The sequence below is a fragment of the Eumetopias jubatus genome, unplaced genomic scaffold (genome assembly GCF_037043125.1).
Source record: "Eumetopias jubatus isolate StellerSeaLion01/CBP00866 unplaced genomic scaffold, mEumJub1_p1.0 scaffold_3, whole genome shotgun sequence".
Lineage (NCBI taxonomy): Eukaryota > Metazoa > Chordata > Mammalia > Carnivora > Otariidae > Eumetopias > Eumetopias jubatus.
Window position 1 is genome coordinate 38,430,536 of NW_028274809.1, and position 21,058 is coordinate 38,451,593.

Sequence of the window (21,058 nt, forward strand, 5' to 3'; positions counted from 1 at the left end):
CTTCAGACACCTGCTGCCTTCCCTCCGGGTCATGATTCTCTTGTTGCTTATCTGCAATCAGTTTTTGGGTAAATCCAAACTCATTCCCAAAGCACCTAGCAACTCTCCCAAGTGCAGCAAAGAGTTTTCATTTCATTTAGCATGAGGCCACCTTTAGTCAGGCTTTTGTAATTCTTCTAGTTTATTAATTTAATATCCCATCCCCATTTCTTTTTTAGTCAGCCAGTTATTTTTGTTTGAGGACTGATGAATTAAAATGTAGGTAAATTCTTCTTACTCTCCATGAATGAAATACACCGAAAGCAGGCAGTCTGATTTACTTTCTCATGTATGAATATTAGGAATGCAGTTCTGAGGAGTACTGGCTTTACTAGGATATAACTTTGCAGATTTATTTTATGGGGCTCCTACACTGAATGATTCTTTCAGAATTGATGATGGAGGAGGGAGAAGCTGGCCCCCTAACATCCTTTACCACCTGTGTTATCATTGATAACCTAACCAACCAGTGTGCTTTTTAAATATTATTTAACACTTTTTTTAAAAAAAGATTTTATTTATTTATTTGACAGAGACATAGAGAGAGAGGGAACACAAGCAGGGGGAGTGGGAGAGGGAGAAGCAGGCTTCCCGCGGAGCAGGGAGCCCGATGTGGGGCTCGATCCCAGGACCCCAGGACCATGACCTGAGCCAAAGCAGGCGCTTAACGACTGAGCCACCCAGGTGCCCCTTATTTAACACTTTTGAAAGTACTTTCCATAAACATCTACTGCCTAGCCGAGACGAAACTCCATGTCAGCAGGGACTATAGTTTTTTTTTTGCCATTCTTTGAATGGCTGGATCTAGCAGAGGTGGCCAGTAGATAGCAAGGGCTCTATAGTATTATTTACTGTGAGAAAGAAGGAGCGAGGGAGTGGGGAGAGGGAAGGAAGGAAGGGAGGGAGGGAGGAAGGGAGGGAGGGAGGGGAGGGGAGATACATCATCTCTGCTTCACAGCATCTTCCCTGCCACCATTTTTGTGTGGGTGACCATCACCTCTTAGCTGAAATTAGCTGCCACAGCCTTCCCTGTGGTCTCCCTGTGTCCAGTGGGTCCTACCCTGCCAATCCATTTCCACACCACAGCCAATCTGATCCTCGTAAAATATGATTCTGAAGAGTCACTCTTTTGCATCAAGACTCAACTCTTCCTGTTTCTCTTAGGATAAATGACAAAGACTTAGTGCGGCACACAAGTGCGTGGGGGCTCTGTCCTGCCCATCTTGCCAGCCCCCTGTCTTGCTTCCCATGCTTCAGCCACCCTGAATTTCTCATGTTTCCTCACACGTGCTAGGCTCCCTCTGGCCTCTGGGCCTGTAGATGTTGCACCCTCAGCCTGGGGTCCCTTTTCCCTTGTCACCTTAGGGTCTTGGCTTTGATGTTCTCTCCTCCAGGGAAGCCTTCCCTGGTAACACAAGGCTAGATTGGGTGTCCCTCCTGTGTGACCCCCCTAGTTCTCACTGTAATATAATTGCTTACTTTTCTGCTTTCCTCACTACATTCCAAAGATTCTCGAGGCTGGGGACTGTGTCTTAATCATGGCTGAATCCCCTCCACCTAGTGTAATGCCTGGCTCATCAGGCGCACTTGAGAACTATTTACTGAATGGGTCAGAGGAGGGCAGTGTGGTATAGTTGAACTAGCATGTGATTTGGAGCCAGAAAGATCGTCTCAGTGGCTGGCCATACTCAAACATCCCAAACCTTAGTTTCTTTCCCTGGGAAATGGGATGGAAGACATTGCTTCAGACCTCAGGGGGTTGTTGTGAAAAGGCAGTGAGATGAGATAAAGAAAGCATTTAGCACAGAGCCTGCCCTGTAACGAGTTCCAGTAAATTGCTCTCTTTCTTCAATCTCTCTCTCCCTTACCTGCCAGCTAGGTAAAACCATGGATTAGAATAATAGAATTCCAGCATCAGATACAGAAGTTCAGTGCATTGTTTCTAACCCACCTGCCGGGCAGCTGAGACAGTTTTAAAAAAATACACCCTCTTGGGCCTCACCCCACAGTTCTGGGATGGGGTCCAGGAATCTGTGTTTTGTTTTTTTTTTTTTTTCAAGTTTCTGATGCTCAGCCATGATGGGGAGCCTTTAACCTAGTCCCAATTTCTGACCTAAAGCAGGAATCCCTCTTATGTAGCCTTTGCTGGAACACCTCAGGAATGGGCACGTCGACACATTTTGAAGTCCCTATTTATTGTTGGGCAGCTGCTTTATTTGGAAGCACTCCCTCATTTACTGGGCACAATTCTGCTTCCCTACCACACCTCGCCTTTAGGTTGGTTCTGCCTTCTAGAGACAAATAGATTGACATGCACAGCATCTTCCACCCAGACTTTCTTTGATATTTGAAGTTACTATGTGCCTTCGAAGGTTTTTCTTTTCCAGGCTAAACATTCCTGTTCCTATAAACTTGAGTTTGCTAACTGGCGCCTGTGGGCTACATCCGGTCCACAGATGTGTTTTGTTTGGCCTGTGGTTTGAAAAATACTGAATAAGTTGCCAAGGCTTAAAAATCAGGGCATTTCACTGAAACGTCTGGAGCTCCGGCATTTCTTGAAAACTCGAAAGATCTGGAGCCACAGTTCTAGCTTTGGATGGGGCATAAATTCTTCCGAATGTTGCAGCCTTAACTGGTCCATAAATTGTCCAGCTCCTGACACCTACATCATGACGTCACATGTTTTTTAGACCTTACATTATCCTTGTTATCTTTTCCTATCTGTGCTCCAAAGTGTCATCCAATCTCATCTTTAAAAAAAGTTGTTTATTTTTATGATGATAAAAACAATATTGAATCATAATTGGGTATTTAACAATAAAAACAGTATTATAGACAACTTGGGAAAATACAGGAAAATATAAGACAGAAAATGTATCTGCCAATAACTCTATTTAGCATTTTTATTAATTTCCTTTCACTCCTTGTTTTTCTGTGCATATTTATATACTGTGAAGCTAGGATGACACCATAAGTAGTTTCACACACTCCTTTTTCCACATTTTCTATGTCTTATTAAAGTCCCTCAAAAGATTAGTTTTTAATAACTAAAATATTCCATTTTATGATTGTAACTTTTAAAAAAATTTGGGAAAATAATCAACATGAAATTGAGCATGTCACCCACTGTAAAGTGTATCGTTCGGGGCATTTCATACATTAATGGTGTTGTGCAGCCGTCACCACCACCTCACTTCTGGAACCTTCTCATTCCCCCAAAGGGCCACCCTCTCCCCCTGAAGCAGTCACTCCCTATTCCCTCCTCCTTGCGATCTCTGGCAACCACTACTCTCTTGACTGTCCTGATGAATTTGCTTAATCTGGATATTTCACATAAATGGAATCATATACCGCATGGCCTTTTTGTGACTTTTATGGCTTCTTTCATGTAGCATCCTGTTTTCAAGTCTCATCCATGTTGTCGCGTGTATCACCAGACAGCATTCCTTTTTCTGGCTGAATACTATTCCATTGTGTGGTTATACCACAGTTGTTCATCCACCAGCTGAGGGACGTTTGGGGTGTTTGTACCTTTTGGCTGCTGGGATAGTCCTGCTCTGAACATTTGTGTACTACTTTTGTTTGAACACCCATTTTCATTTCTTCTGAGCATTTTTCTAGGAGTGGAATTTTTAGGTCATAAGGTAATTCCATGTTTAACTAATCGAGGAACCACCAAACTGTTTTCCACAGTGGCTACACCACGTTATACTCCCATCAATGTTCTCATTTCTTCACGTTCTCACCAACACTTATTTTTTGTTTAGTTTTGCGTTAAGCCATCCTGATGTGTCTGAAGTGGTAGCTCATTGTGGTTTTGGGATTTTGATAGGGATTGAGTTCAATCTGTAGATTGCTGGGGGTTATATGGACATTTTGACGGTGTTAATTCTTCTAATCCATGAATATGGAATATCTTCATGGTTTTGATTTGCATTTCTCTAATGATTAATGATGTTGAGCATCTTTTCACGTGCCTGTTGGCCATTTTATATCCTTTTTGGATTTAAATAATGTAATAATGTACTTAGCTTTGACATTGATGCCTTTCTATTTTTTACTATCGTAAATATTGTTACTGTGGCTATCTCTCTATAAAAGTTGTCTGCATATCTAGTTATTTCTATAGGATAGCTTCCTTGAAGTGGGATTGTGGGGTCAAAGTGTAATATTTCTTTTTTTTTTAAGATTTTGTTTATTTATTTGAGAGAGAGAGAGAAGGAGAGAGAGCATGAGCATGAGCAGGGGGAGGAGCAGAGGGAGAGGGAGAAGCAGACCCCCCTGCTGAGGGGGGGGCCCAATGCAGAGCTTGATCCCAGGCCCCTGGGATCGTGACCTGAGCTGAAGGCAAATGCTTAACTGATTGAATCACCCAGGTGCCCCCAAAGTGTAATATTTCTAAGGTGTTGATATGAAGGATCAGATTCAGTGTGGCATGTTTGAGGAGCATACACAAGTTGCCTGGAAAGCCTTCTCAACGTGCCTGTGCTCGAATTTCCATCTCTGACTTACTGCATCAGACTCATTAGGATGGGAGGTTTCCCAGGAGGTTCCCAGGAGGTTCTTCTCTGCAACCCAGCCGTGAACCATTAGCCAAATTTCTTTTGCACCCAGGCAGGTCTTCCAAAAAAAAAAAAAAAAAAGATACTTTAAAACTGCGTACTAGTGATTATCCCAATATTCTGACCAGTTTCAAGTGGATTGGTCCTGCTCTTTCCCCTGCTGTGGGCAACATGCTTGGTGACACTGCTGCTCTCATAGGCTGAGCTTACTATCGCCTGGACCCATTGGTGGGTTTTTTCCTCATAAAATCTGGTCTTCCCCTTCTTGTCCTCAGGGAGTTGGTAGTTTTGAACTCATCTTTTCTGGTGAGGAAACAGGTTTCTGCTAGCTTTGTTACTTGCCGTAGCTGTCTAACACCGACTCATCAAGGCTAGAATAAACCCAAGTGTTATGGCTCCTCAGATCATTTCTCTCCACTTCCCTCATTGGACTTGTTTTGATGTTTTTGATTGGTCATGACTTAAGAGGAGAAACGTAGTTGCGCATGCCAATTGAACTCAGAGCACTCTAGAAGAGAGAACAGGTCTCAACACGTCTAGGCAGGCTGTTTCTGTCCCATGAGACCCTGGTTTTACTGCCTTTGGCCAAGCCCCCAGTTCTATCCTTGGGAGGAGGAAGGGCAGCCAAAAGTTCCCCTTAGTCAGGACAATGGGACCACGATCTCAAAGGAACCATGATCTTATTTTGCATTTTAAACCGCTGGAGTGTTGTGTATTGACTGGGTAACGGTTGCTAAGTGCTTTGATGTTAGGTGTGTGTTGCAGATTCCTAAATCTAGATTTGACCTGCAAAGGCACTAGTGGAGTCTCCATACCATTTACCTGATGTCACAAGGAGGTTGGTGAGGAGAAGGGAGTGGGGAGCCACCTCATTTATGTTCAGTGAGGTGACAGGAGGCATCTGGACCCTGACTACCTCCCCAATACCCAGTCTCACACCTCAGTTGCCTTTGTGGTTGGACTGGTGCAACAGAGGTTGAGGTTTTGTTTTTTGTTTTTTTTTCCCCTACTGCTAAATAAAAACACACAGCAAATTAGGTTTTATTTATTTGTTTGTTTGTTAGAGAGAGAGAGAGAGAAAGAGAGCACGAGCGGGGAGAAGGGGCAGAGGCAGAGGGAGAAGCAGGCTTCCCGTTGAGCAGGGACCCTGATGTGGGCTCGGTCCCAGGACCCTGGGATCGTTACCTGAGCCGAAGGGAGATGCCTAACCAATGGAGCCACCCAGGCGCCCCGCAGCAAATTAGGTTCTATTGGAAGTCAGTAATTCCCTCTTCTTATTAAAAACTCTGATTTTCTGCAATATGACTATCAAGATTATGTCTTTGAACTTGGCCTTGAAGTTAACATCCTGGGAGTAAATCTTGTTTTCCTAAAGTTTAAAAAATACATGGAAAGCTAATTTTAGACCAGAAACATGCTTGGTGGCCCTGCTGTTCTCACAGAGTGAGCTTAACCATCACCTGGACCCATCTGTGGGTTTTTTTCCTGATTAAATTTGGTGAAAAAAAGAATCATAGACTTCCTTGTGGCACCGCCTCAGTTAAAAATGACATGCAACTTTTAAATCTCGAGTCTTTGAGATAAAAAACACATTCCTTTTCTTATGCCTAATTCATTTTCAGAACTTTCTCATAGAGCTACTTAGATACACTATCAAGGCATAATACTTATCTGGCATAAACACTGAGCTCTCAAGTCTTATTTACCAGTATGATGAAATTTAAAACATGTTATTAAATATGGTTTTATTTCAGTGGACTTGGTGAGTTGCAAACATAGCACTGCAACACAGAGTGGAAGACTAGCACTGTAGTGGCTGGTTTATCAATACCAATGCTTTTAACAGAGTTTCAGATTTTGGTTGGATTATAATCACTTAAACTTCATTATTACTTTTCATGTTGTTCATGTTATTTTCCAGATGGACAGGAACAGTGTAAATGACTGCTATTGTTTAAAGGGCACAGAACAAGGTGGGGTATGTGTATGTGTGAGTGTGAGGGTGTGTGTGAGTGTGTGTGTGTTGGCAGGGTTAGGGTAGGGCATGGGAAGGACAGGGAGGGAAGAGATTTGGAGAGAATGTAGAAGTTTATGCTGGCTGCAAGTAGCGCATTTTAAATCAGCATAAGTGTAATGCTCGGAGGCAGTTAAGCTTGTGATTCTTTTAGGTCTTTCTCTGCGGAGGCTGGGTGGGGGTGGGAAGAATATAGGAGAAGCTGTTTGGAAATGCAGTGACTTAGAGAAGGAGCTGCTTATTGTCATTCTCCTGAGCATATACGTGTCTAAAATCATATATATGGCTCATTTGTCACTCCAGAAGACAATTTTTTTTGTCCTTGATCTAAACCATTCTCAGGCCTTGTTCAACTGACTTAGCTCTTCTTGTTTCCACTTTTTCCTGAATCAGAGAAGGCCCCTAGAATGGTAAGGCTCACAGGACCTCTGAGCCATCTCTCTGGTCTGTCACTGTGCAGAGGGAAAACTTGGCGCCCATTTGCGTGAAGTGCTTGGGACGTGGTTCAGTCCTGTGTTACACAGTTTAATTGTTTTGTGTGGGTTAGGCTTATTTCCCCAGCTATATTTGGCACTCTCTGAGGAAGGGACTATGTCACACATTTCTTTTGTATATTTTATAAAAATAGCATATAGTAGGCATTCAGAAAATGCCTTCAGCTCTGGTAGCACTTTTCTGTGAAATGCACTGGCCAGGGTAGATCCTGATAGAGGCTTGTTTGTTGCAGCGCAAACTAGAAACAACAGGAATGTTCATCCAAAGGGGCATAATTAAATATATTGTGATATATCCATGTTATGGAGTATTATATAGCAATGAAAAGAAATGTGTTAATCCCGTAACTCTTGATCCCGGGGATGTCCTCAGTATGGTTACTGTTTTTACAAACAGCAAGAAAGGGAAAGAGTAAATCCCACTTTTGTGATAACATTGTAACCTCCTCCATCTAAATCTATATTTTTATGTATCAGCAGGAACATGGGGAGAGAAGTGGAGGGATACACATTAGGCTGTGAACATTGGTGGTAGGACACGTTATTAAGTTTTTTCTTTTCCTTGTCTTTGCCTTACTGCAATAGGACAACTACTGAGATTAAAGCCCAGCAAATAGAAGAGAAAGAGAAAATGGTAGAGGTTTTTGTGCATTAGAAAGTCCCTTGCCCCTGAATACTTCTTTCTACTTTCCAAACTTGGTATGATTGGGGAAAAAAAAGTGAGTTTTATCTCTTATCTAAACTTTAGAATTAGTAAATAAAGATAGCACAATACTTGAGTTAATTTTTGTCCTCAGCTTATGACATGAAGGTAAGTTTTCTTTTTACCCAAACCTAGGGAGAGCAGCGGCAGGTTGTACAGATGCGAGATGCTAACTGACTTCAGAGCCCTAGGAGCTTCCTGTCCCAGAGCTGAACAGAACCTCGTAAGCAGCTGGAGGGGCTTGCGTAAGTGGAAAAGTCAAGAGAGCAAATACTGCAGAACTTCCGTTGTTCCTCAGCTGATGGTTGAGGTGGCTCTGCTCCACAGAGCCCTGCATCCCGCAGTGGAAGCTGGTGAGAGTCTTTCTGAGTGGAGGCAGCCATGCCTGAGTGGCTAGCTCTTGCTGACTTAATGGTGGGGATAGTCATTTACCTTTTAGATCTACATCTTGGCTACCAGCAGAACACTTCTCTCACCACGGAGGGGCACTCCATCCCCAGACCTCTCGCCTAGACTGTTGTTGAAATCACCTAACTTTTTGTCTCACTCTAGTCTTTTCTTCCAGCTCATCATTCATTTCCAGAGATTGTTCCAAAGCACACCACATAGGTCACTCTCCTGCTCAAAAACCATGCATGATTCCCCAGTGCTATAGAAGAGGGTCCCAATTTCTTAGCCTGGCATTCAAAGCCTTCTGTAATATGACCCATGTCTGCTGCTCAGCTTACCTCACTCGTCTCATGTTCCAGCCGAATGAAACTGTTCTCTGTGCATGCTCAGTCTTCCCAGCATCTGTTCACATTCTTCTGAGGTAGGACCACCCACTTCCCATTCTGTCCATTTCTACCTGTTGAAATCCTCTCTAATGTTAAGTATTCATTTCAAAGACTACATCTTCCAGTAGACCAGATGTGATCGCTCTCCCTTCTTCATGTGCTTCTGTGCTCTTTACCTTACACCCAAGTTGTGTATGCTCGTATATTTCCTCCTACACCTTGGTAACGCCTTCAACAGAGGGGCTGACTATACCATCTCAGTGTCTGAATTTCTTTTTTTTTTTTTTAAAGATTTTATTTATTTATTTGACAGAGAGAGACACAGTGAGAGAGGGAACATAAGCAGGGGGAGTGGGAGAGGGAGAAGCAGGCTTCCCGCTGAGCAGGGAGCCCGCTGTGGGGCTCGATCCCAGGACCCTGGGATCATGACCTGAGCCGAAGGCAGACGCTTAACGACTGAGCCACCCAGGCGCCCCTCAGTGTCTGAATTTCTTAAGCTTAGTAGATTTCTTAGGTTTCATCAGTCTTTATTGGATTGAATTGAATATGGCTAATATCTGAAATACACCAGATTAAGTTAAAAAAAACCCCGTATCTTTCATCTCTTATTGGCAGGGTGCTATGTAGAGAAGTAAAGGAAATACGAACTGTATTGGTGTTTCTGCAAGGAAATAATGTGACCATCCTTTTTTATTTTTTGGCAAAATTTCCCATTTTCGTTATCTAATGTTTTTCAGTCTTCTGGACTCCTCTCTTCCTGTTGTCTTATCATTTCCCTTTGACATCTGTTACTGAACCCTTGCCAGGACATTGGATAGGGAAATGGAGAGAATCCCTGATGGATTTGCATCCTATGACCTTCCTGGTTTTGTAGGCACAAGGGGACCCTCCAGGCATCTCAGGCAGAGACTAATGGTCCTGGTCAATGCCCTGCCTTCGAGAATGGTTTAAACAGCTAGGGCCAGGAAGGTGACTCAGTTTCATACATGTCCCTGATCCTCCACCTGGCTCCCTGTGGAGAGGTGGTGGAGTGTGACTGCTTTCTCCCTTTCTAAGGAATGCATATGGAATTCAAAGAAAAAGCACTACAGAGAGGAAGTAGAAAGTTTAAGGGGAAGTTCTCATGGGCTTTGGAATGACTTGGTTGGGCAAAAAGTGGCTTTTGAAAGAATCCAGGATCTAACAAATTTCAGACAGACCTAACTTGGAGTTTGCCTGAATCGTGAATGACTTCATGTGATTGTTTTAATCTGTATATCTCATATATGGTAAGTCTATCCCTCTCAAATATAGCAAGAAGTTGCCACCTTCCTGGTGAGTGCCTTTCATTTCTACACATTGATTTTGTTGTTGTTATTTTTAAATTGCTTTGCTTAGGTTCCAATTTCTAATACTCCTCAAAAATTATAATTACTCTAGATCATAATAAAATATTACTATAGAAATAAATCATTTTCTATCATAGCCTTTTCTTTGGGAATACTATTTTATTGTTGCCTATATTATGGCAAGGGAGATACAAACCAGATATTAATAAAAAGTTGTGTTGCATGATGCATTCTAAACTGAGAACCACTTCCTGTATCTGAACAAAGTAATTACACTTAATACACATATTACCCTGAAAATCATCTGGCTGTATAATTTTTTTCCCACAGAAATCACTAGAATGGCTTATATTGATTAACATTATCAAATCACCTTTCATATTTGAAACTGCATGAATTCAACGTGTTAGAAGACACAGTTATACAAAGAATGTAACCAAAACTAAGATAGGAAATAAAACCTCTGTTAACAGTTTTTCAAAACAGGAAACTCTTGTAGAAATGTATTGTTCTTTTTTTTTTTTTAACTAAAATTGCACTGATTTAAATATTCTCTATTAACTGACCTCTTGGATCCATTGTGCTCTTGTTTAAATTAACTTTCTTTAAAAGTTAACTCCGAAACACTATTTAATTAACTTAGCTAAAGTTTTGATTTGATCTCAAGTCATTTGAAACTAGACAGAGTGAAAAAAGATGTGGGTAGTTGGCAGCAGATCCCAATAAAAATATGGCATTTGGCAGAGTATGTCTGCCTTGTTTTGCTTTGCTTTTCTCTTTATGGATGTGGCCTATTTTTGAAATTCTATGATTTAAATTCAGGGATCAAATGACAAGTCTGACAAAACAGAACTGACTTCAACCGAGGTTCTGTGGGGGAAAAATGGAAGCGTTCCAGGAACTAAAGGAAGTAACCTCAATTTCACCTGGAAACATTAGTGTCTCGGGGGCAGGAGATTTGGGCTATATATAAAGAGTGAAGGAAAGTGGCCAAGATGCTGAGCCAAACCTGCATCCAGGAATAGAGCGGCATCAAAGAGCTGACAACAGTAACAGTTGTTTCCAACATGGCCCTGTAAGTAGCAATCAGAGAGCCTGAAATGTGGGAAGATTGGAAAGTTCTTTCCTGTGATGCCTTGGATTGTGGCAATTGTCTTCTCACTGGGTTCTCTAGCTCCCTTCTCTTCTCCGATGCTTGGCGCACATTGTGGATGGATTAAATGTTTGCAAAAACTCTGTGCCGCCCTCTTGCTCAAGACTCCAGTTCCTGTTTGCCCACAAGATTGGGTTAAAACTCCTCCTGCTGGCATGATGCTCCCTCCACCCAGTTATTTACTTTTCTAACCTCTTCATTGGCTGTTCCTCAACATGAAAGGTTTACTCCAGTCCTACTCTTCAAAATCTAGGTTAACACCTATCTTTTCCATATTTCTAACTCCAACCGGCACTGAGCGCTTACTTTAAAATATTTTGTACCTCTTTGTTTTGCATCTTTTGGCAAGATTGTTTTATTGTTAGTTACTTTGTTGAGAGTAACGATATCTAGAAATACCCATATATAGTCACTATGTATGCACACATATAAGGTGCTAATTAATATACACACAAATATGTAGAGAATATATCTGTATGGTGATTATCTTTCCTTAGTCATAAAGTATACAATATTTCTCTACAGGAAGTACGTTGAAACTGAGGCTGAATTTCTAATCCTGTATTACATATATTTATTATCTATTCATTCTATTATATCGTGTCATATTATATATCTTACATGAAGATGACATGCGAAAGAAAGCGATGAACCAGGAGAATCAGGAAAACGAAATTCTAGTCTCAGCTTTGCCACTAGCAGGTAAATCATCCTACCCCCTCCTCATAGCTCCAACCAGGAGATCAATCTCCTTTTTGAGCATCAAGAGGTCATAAAGGAAAAGTATAACTGGATGTGTTTATGGTAACTGTGAATAGTAAAATTATGATTTCATCTCCCATCCAGTGGACGTGAGTATGTGGCACCCTTTGATCAGTCAAAGGGAGATGGTGCATTTTTCAGGTGTTGCTATTATTTTGGTACAGTAGATTAGACCCCTGAGTACAGAGAGGTTGTATGACATTTTTGAGGTTGCCCAGTGTAACGAAGACCAAGTCAGGCTCAGCTTGATTTTTGCTCTCCTGCCTGTGAAATCTTCTCTCCCAGGATGATGGGCCTCTCTGCTTTAGAGGTGGTGTTGAATGGCTTATGATCCTTAACTCAGTTTATTTGCTCTGTAATTTTTTGGAAAAATCTCTCCAGATCCCTTATTTCTCCTTTTGTAGGATGAACATAAACGTACTTGTCTGTGAAAGTCTTTGAGCGTGTTGATTCAAAGTCAACACAATTACTGTTTTTATTGAGTTGCACACAAGGTGCCTGCACATGTTAGGCCATTTCTTAAACACATCCTGTGAAATGGCTCTAACAACCCCATTTAATAGATGAGGAAACTATGGCTGGGATTTAATTCCAGGTCGGTCTGCTATCATATGTCAGTCTCCCTGCTGTGGAAGAAAAAGAGAGTGAGATCTCAGGTCAGTAAAAATCAACATTGCCTCCAGATTTCAATTTAACTGGTACTGCTGTTTATCATTTCCTTTTACTTAATCTTTGGCAACTGACTGGTGACTAGTAGTGAAGTTGGCATGCCTGGGTTTCTTTTTGCCTTGGGCCAGCTATCCTCTGGGGAAGGTGCTAGTCAGCAGTATTAAAGGGTAGAGAAATAGCCATGGAGGATATCAGGAAAGGAAAGTGCAACAAAGGATGGATTTTTTTTTTTTTTTAAGATTTTATTTATTTGACAGAGAAAGAGAGAGAGAGAGAGCTCAAGCAGGGGGAGCTGCAGAGGGGAAAGGGAGAAGCAGGCTCCCCGCTGAGCAGGGAGCCTGATGGGGGGCTCCATCCCAGGACCCTGGGATCATGACTTCAGCCAAAGGCAGCTGCTTAACTGACTGAGCCACCCAGGCGCCCAAAGGATGGATGTTTTAAAGACTGGATCATTAGTCTCTGAATAACTATCTCATAGTCCATACCTCCTGCTATCACTTTTTAAAAAATATTTTATTTATTTATTTGACAGAGAGAGACACAATGGGAGAGGGAACACAAGCAGGGGGAGTGGGAGAGGGAGAAACAGACTCCCCACTGAGCAAGGAGCCCGATGCGGGGCTCGATCCCAGGACCCTGGGACCATGAGCTGAGCTGAAGGCAGATGCCTAATGACTGAGCCACACAGGCACCCCCATACCTCCTGCTATTTCATTTCCATATCCTATTTTCATTTTGGAAAAGGTTAGATAATTAATTTTTTCATTTTCTGACGAAAAATAGTTGTTCTTTTCTCATAAGAATAGGGTATAAGTGTAGACTTAATAGATAGCTACATAGAGGCTGTTACTGATACTTGAAATTTTGTGCTTTGGTTTTTAATAATAATTGCAAATAATTGAAAATGTTTCAGACATTTACTCAGCATGTATATAGTCCTGCATTAAAAAAAAAAGTGTTTATGGGGACTCAGTATATTTTGTACGGTTCTTAAGGGAAACAGCTTTTGCTTTCTGATCATCATTATCTTCCTGTGATAGAGTGAACTTCTTCCCAAATAAAGAGTGATCTATAATCAGGAAGCACTTGATAACACCCTTTCAGCAGATCACACAGCAGGACCCACATGAATAGAGCTAACAAGTTTGGTCCATTAAACCTAGTGACTCGAACAAATTTTTATTATCCTTTTGTAAAAATGCAAGTGCTGCCTCATACAAAAACCAGTTGTTCCCTAATGAAGTGTTTCAGCATGTTCATATAAGTTGATGGCTTCATATGGCTAGAGTATTACTGCATCAACTATTAGCTTCTAATAACATGCTCCTGTCTTGCTTTAATGACATACTGTGCTCAGAATACTCAACTATGGGCAGATGTTTAAGAATATTACTTTTTCTTCTTGGCTATTGATTATTTCCCAACACCCACTCCTAATTAGAATGCAAGATATTTTCTTTCAGATGTGGAATCTTTAATTACCCAATCTAACCAAAAAAAGGACAGGCAGCATGCCAGGAATTTGTATCGAAATGCTGGAGCATCATCTTCCCAGGCTTCTGACCGTTGACCGTAGGACACAGATGTTCAGCGTTGGCTTCTATCGCTCCACTGGTCTTCCAAAGCCAGTGTATTAGTAAAGAACATGCAGCTCCAAGAAAGGGAATGTGAAGTACACTATACAAGGTTTTAGCAAAAATCAAATTGGTGGTTTCATTAGGGGATTTGGAGGGGGGACCCACAACCTCACTGCAAGATGGAGTAGCTACTCTAAACTAGCTGCGCTCTCTCCATGAAACCCATGATGGGCTTTACTCTTAAACTAATGGCTTGTCTGATGCCACAAGTAGCACTTTTTTAAAAGTGTAATTAAAGGATTAGTTGAATTCAGTTGTGTAAGTGATGAAAATGATACTTTAACACCTGAGTTTTAGATTGTATTTATTCTTATTTCCTAAAAACATGGACCCTTGAGGATCAATAGAAAAGCTGTTTTTTTGGGGGGGGACATACATATTTATTACCAAGAACTCTCTCAGAAGTTTGAGTTCTTTTAGGTCTTGACAAAGTGGATCTTCCAGCTTCCTTGTCTTAATTACACAACCTGAACAGTTACTCTTATCTCCCAGGTAAGAAATTAACCATCTTGCTCCCCCTAGTGGAGTTGTAACTCTACTTCAAAGTTTAGGAATACTGTATCAATACACATTTGATGCAATGTCTTATTTTTGGAAACCAGATGTTTTCCCATTTTATTTTCAAAGACTGACAATAAAATAAAAAAAAAATATTGCATTGGAGGGGCTGGTGGGGGATGTGGGTAGAGAAAGTGGCTTTTGGTGATGAATTTTCAGTTCCTAGTGTTGGCAAGATTAGCTGCGTGATTTATAATGGCTGCTAAATTCCAGGGGCCTTTCTACTCTGCACTTCTGTCTTAGTGGGATCCAATGTCATCAGCCTGGCAGACGGTCACCTCTAGAAGGCAGCTGTCAACACTCCTGGAAGAGACGGTGGGGTATGAATAGTTAGTGATGTTAGAGGTCGAGGACAGGTCCCATCTGAATATTGAATCCCACTTGTGCCATTGGTCAAGTAGGTCCAGGAAGTATGTTCTGCCCTCTGAATCTATTTGAGGGACTGTGCCAATATCCACAGTACATGGCAATCATTTCCCGTTTATACTTGCTAAGCATGCTAAGGGAATTTTAGTAATTGATGCTGAACTTATTGCATACCTCTCTTAAGAATTTCAGTTTCTTTAGGTTATGATAACCTACCAGTGGTTTCATGGTATTGTAATCCCCCCTTTTTTTTCCTGCCAGTATTTGTCTTTCCCAACTTTGAACCTTGTTATGAGTTTGTATTTATTCAACTTTGTACCCTAATGCACACAGAGCACTAATATTTTGTATATGCTAGCGTTGAAGTGTGTGAAACTTCATAAAGAAATACCTGTACATACCAAGGCTTAGGACTGTGTTCGTTTGCAGGTGAGACTTTGCTTCTAAGCCTTATCAAGGTCAAGGCAAACTCTCTGGTAGATATAGTGGTTGTCAAATTAATGGTCAACGGAGTATAAGTACTTGACGCTTATGAGCAAGAATATCATAATTAGAATATTCCCCCTTTCTTAAAATCATGTAATGAAGGCAGTATTTAGATGTATCTTTTTTTCCCAAATATTTATTCTCAGGGTAAGTATTTAGGGAAAAATAAAACAGCAAGATTGGATTAAAATCCCAACAAAAAGGAATGCCAAAGTGCTCTCTAGGTATGTTTTATTTGGGAGGGTGGAGAAAAAAAAAGAAACACCCATAATGTGTGTTTTTTTAAAAATATGACTTGCTAAAGAGTCACAGTAATTTAGTTCAAGAATTACATCTAAGCAAACACACAGCATCTGTCTAGCAAAGCATGTATCTGTGAAGTTCTGATTTAGAATCCCATGATGCTTGGATTCACAGTTGTGAAGACAGTGACGTTGTCATGGTGGTGACCCAGCCCCTCTGGGGCTAGAGGTCTCCGCCTAGCAAGACTCTACGCTTTGGAGAACTGACACTTTTCTCTTCTCCAGGGAGTGTGAGGGATTTTTGTGTGAATCAATGTGTATCTCTGTGTATACATGCATGAGTGTCGATACAGTTATGTATGTGTAGGTGAAAATGCACGTACAGGTGGGTATATGTGTGTATAGATGTGACTGCAGGATTGGAAGAATGGCTTCTTCCCAATGGATGCTGGAAATTCTCTGCATTGACAGTACTCTGTAAAGCAGCTTTTAGCAGAGCTAGGCCCAGAGGTGTTGGGCACGTGTGCACGCCATTCTGGGTTTCGATGATACCCTTCAAAATAGTCTCAGTGACTGGGCGTGGAGGTATTTGGGAAGCTCCCTGCTGAAGGACTGTGTTGGCATCCTTGTCTGGCAGCCTTGAGAGGGTGGCTCTCCTTGAGAACATTCCAGCCATAGCTTAGAACCCTTGTCTTTCTTGAGAAACGTGAGAGCTAAAGCAACAGAATATCTGTATGTGTTCCTTATACTAATGAGTGACGAGAGGCTTTGCTTAACTAGCTGTGTTTCCTTGAAGTGACCAACTAGTGACACATGAATTATTGGTCACTTAAAGGAAACTAAAGTTTGAAAAAAATTGTCAAATTCTACGTTAGCAGTGTTAAGTTCTCAACTGTTAATTGATCTCTGTTCATTTAACACGTAGACCCCAAATGATTAAGTCTCGTCAGACTCTGCCCCTGCTTGTCATCTAAGTCATATGGCTGTTGGGTTTGTTGTTTTCTCTTCAGGTTCAAAAAGGCAGAAAAGTACACACAAGCATTTGGTCATGAGCAAAGCAGACAGAGGATTATGGAACAGATAAACAAGTTTTCATATTTTTGTTAAAATCCTGACTTTGTGTCTGATTCTGTTTTTTTTTTTTAATTTTTATGAAATATGGTCCTTGCCATGGGGCAGATAACCCAGAGACTTGGTTTTAGCAGGTAGTCAGAAGCATGTAGAAGATCTTCTTGTCTTTAGGCAGATCAACCAGCTGACACCAAACTAGTAGAAAACTTGCTTTCTTTTCAAGACTCCTTTCCAGCTACTTAACTGTTGGCAATTTGAGAAACTATCTTTGAATCATACACCTTGGCAAGAAGGTAAAATTGAGAGCATTTGGGACAAAAGAAAGATATATCTATCTGTCCATTTGCTAGAAACTTTCGTGGCAGGGGGAAAACTGCAAAAAAATTCCTGGCACATTAAAATATTTATCTGCAACTTAACATTTTTATTTTGTATTTCATTTATTTGCCTTTAGAGAGAGAGAGAGAGTGGGGGTGGGGGCGCAGAGGGAGAGAGAGAATCTTAAGCAGTTTTGATGCCCAGGGTGGAGCCTGATGGAGGGTTCGATCTCACAACCCTGAGATCGTGACCTGAGCCAAAATTAAGAGTCAGATGCTTAACCGACTGAGCCACCCAGGTGCCCCTGCAACTTAACATTTTTAATATAGTGTTCCCTCAAGGAGTCTTATATTCTACGGACAGTACTTATATTGGTAGCCTCAGATAGCAAGAAACACCATCAGAACCTGTAGGAAAGGCAACAGGAGGGTAAAAAAGAGAAAAAATTTATAGGCATAATGGGGACTGGGATTCTCGTATGGATAGCACTGGAAGACATTGAGGCAGGTGATACTGCCTTGGTTGGCAGGTATCGATGGTTTCACCTTAGGCCAGTGTTCCAAGAGTTAAGTGAGCATTTATTAAAAATAGATTCACAAGCCCCACCCCAGATAGACTAATTCAGAATCTCCAGGAAAGGGATGTTGGAACATTGTTTTAACAAGCATCTCAGGTGATTCTTCTGGTCAGACACGTCTGGGAAACTGCTGTCATCTGATTGCTGACTAGAACTGCTGTAAAGGGCGTGCCTGGGTGGTTCGGTCAGTTGAGTGTCTGACTCTTGATTTTGTCTCAGGTCATGATCCCAGGGTCATGAGATTGAGCCCCGCATTGGGCTCCACGCTAGGTGTGAAGTCTACTTAAGATTCTCTCTCTCCCTCTGCTCCTCACACTCTATCTCTACCAAAAAAAAAAAAAAAAAGAAAGAAAAAGAAAGAAAGAACTACTGTAAAGTATTTCTAGAAGGTGTGAGTGTGTGTTGTACATGTAATTGCTGAAGTTTTTAAAGTTTGAAAAAAAATTGTCGAATTCTACATTAGCAGTGTTAAGCATTTCTTAATAAAAGTATCTGTTATTTGTGTCGGGTTGTACGGTTACAGAGGGTTTTCCCATGTATTATCTCACTTGTTCCTAATAGCAATCCGATGAGGGCTTGAGCAGCAAAGATCATGCTCACCCCCAGATTACACATGGGAAGTGGGCTCAGCACGTAGCTGGCAAGTGATGGAGCTGGCTTTGAACAGGGTTCTTCACCATGTGGAGCAAGCCCAACATCAACCCCAGAGCCTACCACTTTTCCTCTTTTACCGCACACTCTGGTCACCAGGTTGATGGCAACATTTCTAAGATACCAGGTTTTTTTGCATGTCCACACCTTTGCACACCCTGATCCCTGTGCCTAGAATGCCTTTCCTTCCCTGTTTGTAAACTCATACTCATTCTTTAAAGTGCCTCCCATGAAGCTTTTCTAGATACACTCTTCTCCTCACCCTACCTACCCTCCAAGCAGAGCTAGTTTCTCTTTCAGCTGTGTTTCCATCGCACTTTATAAATCCTTTTACTCTCTTTTGGGTCTTGTGTAATGTAGGTGAGTTCAATAATAATTGTTACTAGTATCCCCCTTCATGATCCCCACCCCACCATTACACTACTTACTGTGTATGGACAGTGGGGTGTAATCACTTCGGAAACACTCAGTGCCTTTAGTGTTGGCTAAAGCTATGGGAAGCGTTTGAGAATGATTTCAAGGGCTTTCCAAACATTGACAAAGAAATGTTCAGGAGGCCAGAAACTTGGCCATTAACATTCTCTAGAGGTGGAATTGTCTGGGGGTACCAGGATACACCGTCTAACGAGACGTTGGGAACAATGGAGACTGTCTGCTTAAAATGGCAGATTTGGTAATTTCCTTGATGGGAAACTTAAGGGTGCTTCAAGGATGTCTTCAATTATGGGTAATTTTTATGTCATACTCATAGCCTCAGTCTAGATATGACTCTCTGTTATGGCTTTCAAATTGTGTTACAGTTATTTCTTTATGCAAATATTTCCCCCACTAGACCTCTAGTGAGGGTGAGTCTGAGCCACATTCATCTTTGTCTGCCAATTGATAATTGTTGAATAAACTTTTGGGGAACAAATCTTGTAGCCATCTGCATCTGAATACAATCAAATGTATTTAATTATAGTTGTAATTCAAATTCTCCTGTGTTTACAGCCACCACTGGTCCAAGCAATCTTCAGCGGTGATCCAGAGGAGATACGGATGCTCATCCACAAAACAGAAGATGTGAATGCTCTGGTAGGTGATGCTATGGTTTTGCCTTCTCAGGCCCTCTTAACCTTTCTGTACCATGGTCCTCTCTGGTATCTGGTGAAAGCTCTGGACTGCTTCTCAGAATTCTGTTTTCAAATCCACAAAATAAAATATATATGGTTAGAATGGAAATCAATCATACATAAATACAGTTATCAAAATATTAAATATCAAATCTGTGATAGAATAATACATGTGCTTCTCTATTAGCACATTTAAATAGCAAGGTACGGCAGAAGATCTAATAATGAGAGTAACTGAAGAATAGTGATGAGCATGGTCAATATCTTGTGTTATCTGTGACCATGTTAGTGGGGTAGGAGCAAACCTGTGATTTCCGCAGGTGACCAAGTGACAATTACCGGTGACACTACTGAGATTGGCTGCCTACCTTCATAATGGAAGGAAATGTGAAATTCCCATCGGAAGTTAGTAAAAATAAAGATGTACTATTTTTGCACCTAGAACCTCTGCCCTACAGTAGGGGTTGACAAACTGTGGTCTGTCACCTGTTTTTGTACAGGCTACCAGCTAAGAATGGTTTTCATTTTTTTAAATGGCTGGGGAAAAAATGAAAAGAAGAATCATATTTTGTGACACATGACAGTTACTTGACATTCAGATTCCAATGTCAATAAGTGAAATTCCGTTGGAGCTCAGCCATGGCTCCTTTCCCGCTACAGCAGCAGAGTTGAGTGGTAATTAATAACAAACTGTATGTGGCCCAGAAAGCCAAAGATATTTACTCTCTGGCCCCTTTGGAGGGAAAGTTTGCTGACCTCGGCCCTAGAGGCTCCATAAACCTGGGACCAGTGGGTGAACTTGGCATCCTGTGTGTAGCCTGGAATCATATGTAGTACATGTGTGTGCTTGTGGACATGTGTATTTTCTGTGAACAAGTAAAGGCATTTCATCATATTCTTAAAGGGGTGTATGGCCCCTGGGAGATTAAGAGCCCCTGGATCAGGAAGTTCTTGAAATAAACCTGCAGTGAAGAAAAGTGAAGGATTAGTCAATAATTTACCCTTTTGATAGTTTCCTAGACCTAGATTGAACAAGCAATTATATGCAGTACACGCTACTAATTCTCTTAATGTAAGTCAATTACCTTAATGCTCTAGTCCTTTGGGGAGAGGAGTTGTCTTTGAAATCTCTAGCGTTGGGTAGAAACAACAGAGAGGGTCAAACACAGCAGCAGAAGAAGAGCTTTACCACAGGGAAATGAATTCTGTCTGAGGTGGGATCTCTGTCCAGTGGGCTGAATGCTTTATTCAGGAGAGTTGTTTCGTGCAGCCCTCGTCCTGTGGCAGAGTGCAGGTTGGTGTGGCTTTTTGAAAAAGCTTTTGGCAGCTTCTCCCCAGCTGGCACTGAAAACAATGGGGCGGTGTTTTATGATGTTTTTGCAAGGTAAGCACAGATGAGGCCAGGGCCAGACTCCTTGAGAAGGCAGTTGGGCATTTGTCCAGAGCCTGTGGGGCCTGACCCGGGCTTCTGAGAGGAGCTGAGGCAAGCCAGCTGACTGCCCGGGTGTCCTGCCATCACTGGAATTGGCCTAGCCTATTT

General features: G+C 41.6%; 1 protein-coding gene across 6 annotated transcripts in view; it reads left to right on the forward strand.

Annotated features, from left to right (window-relative positions):
- The window catches only part of ANKRD44 (ankyrin repeat domain 44), a 323,392-nt gene that overhangs the window by 98,371 nt on the left and 203,963 nt on the right, over positions 1-21,058 (forward strand). For 5 of the 6 annotated variants that reach the window (XM_028121815.2, XM_088021610.1, XM_088021608.1 and 2 more), the window contains one exon: positions 19,397-19,480. In XM_028121815.2, coding sequence (XP_027977616.1) covers positions 19,397-19,480 — 84 coding nt within the window. Of the gene's footprint in view, positions 1-7,969; positions 8,166-19,396; positions 19,481-21,058 lie in introns of those variants that run through there. The other variant, XM_088021606.1, reaches the window with a different exon arrangement.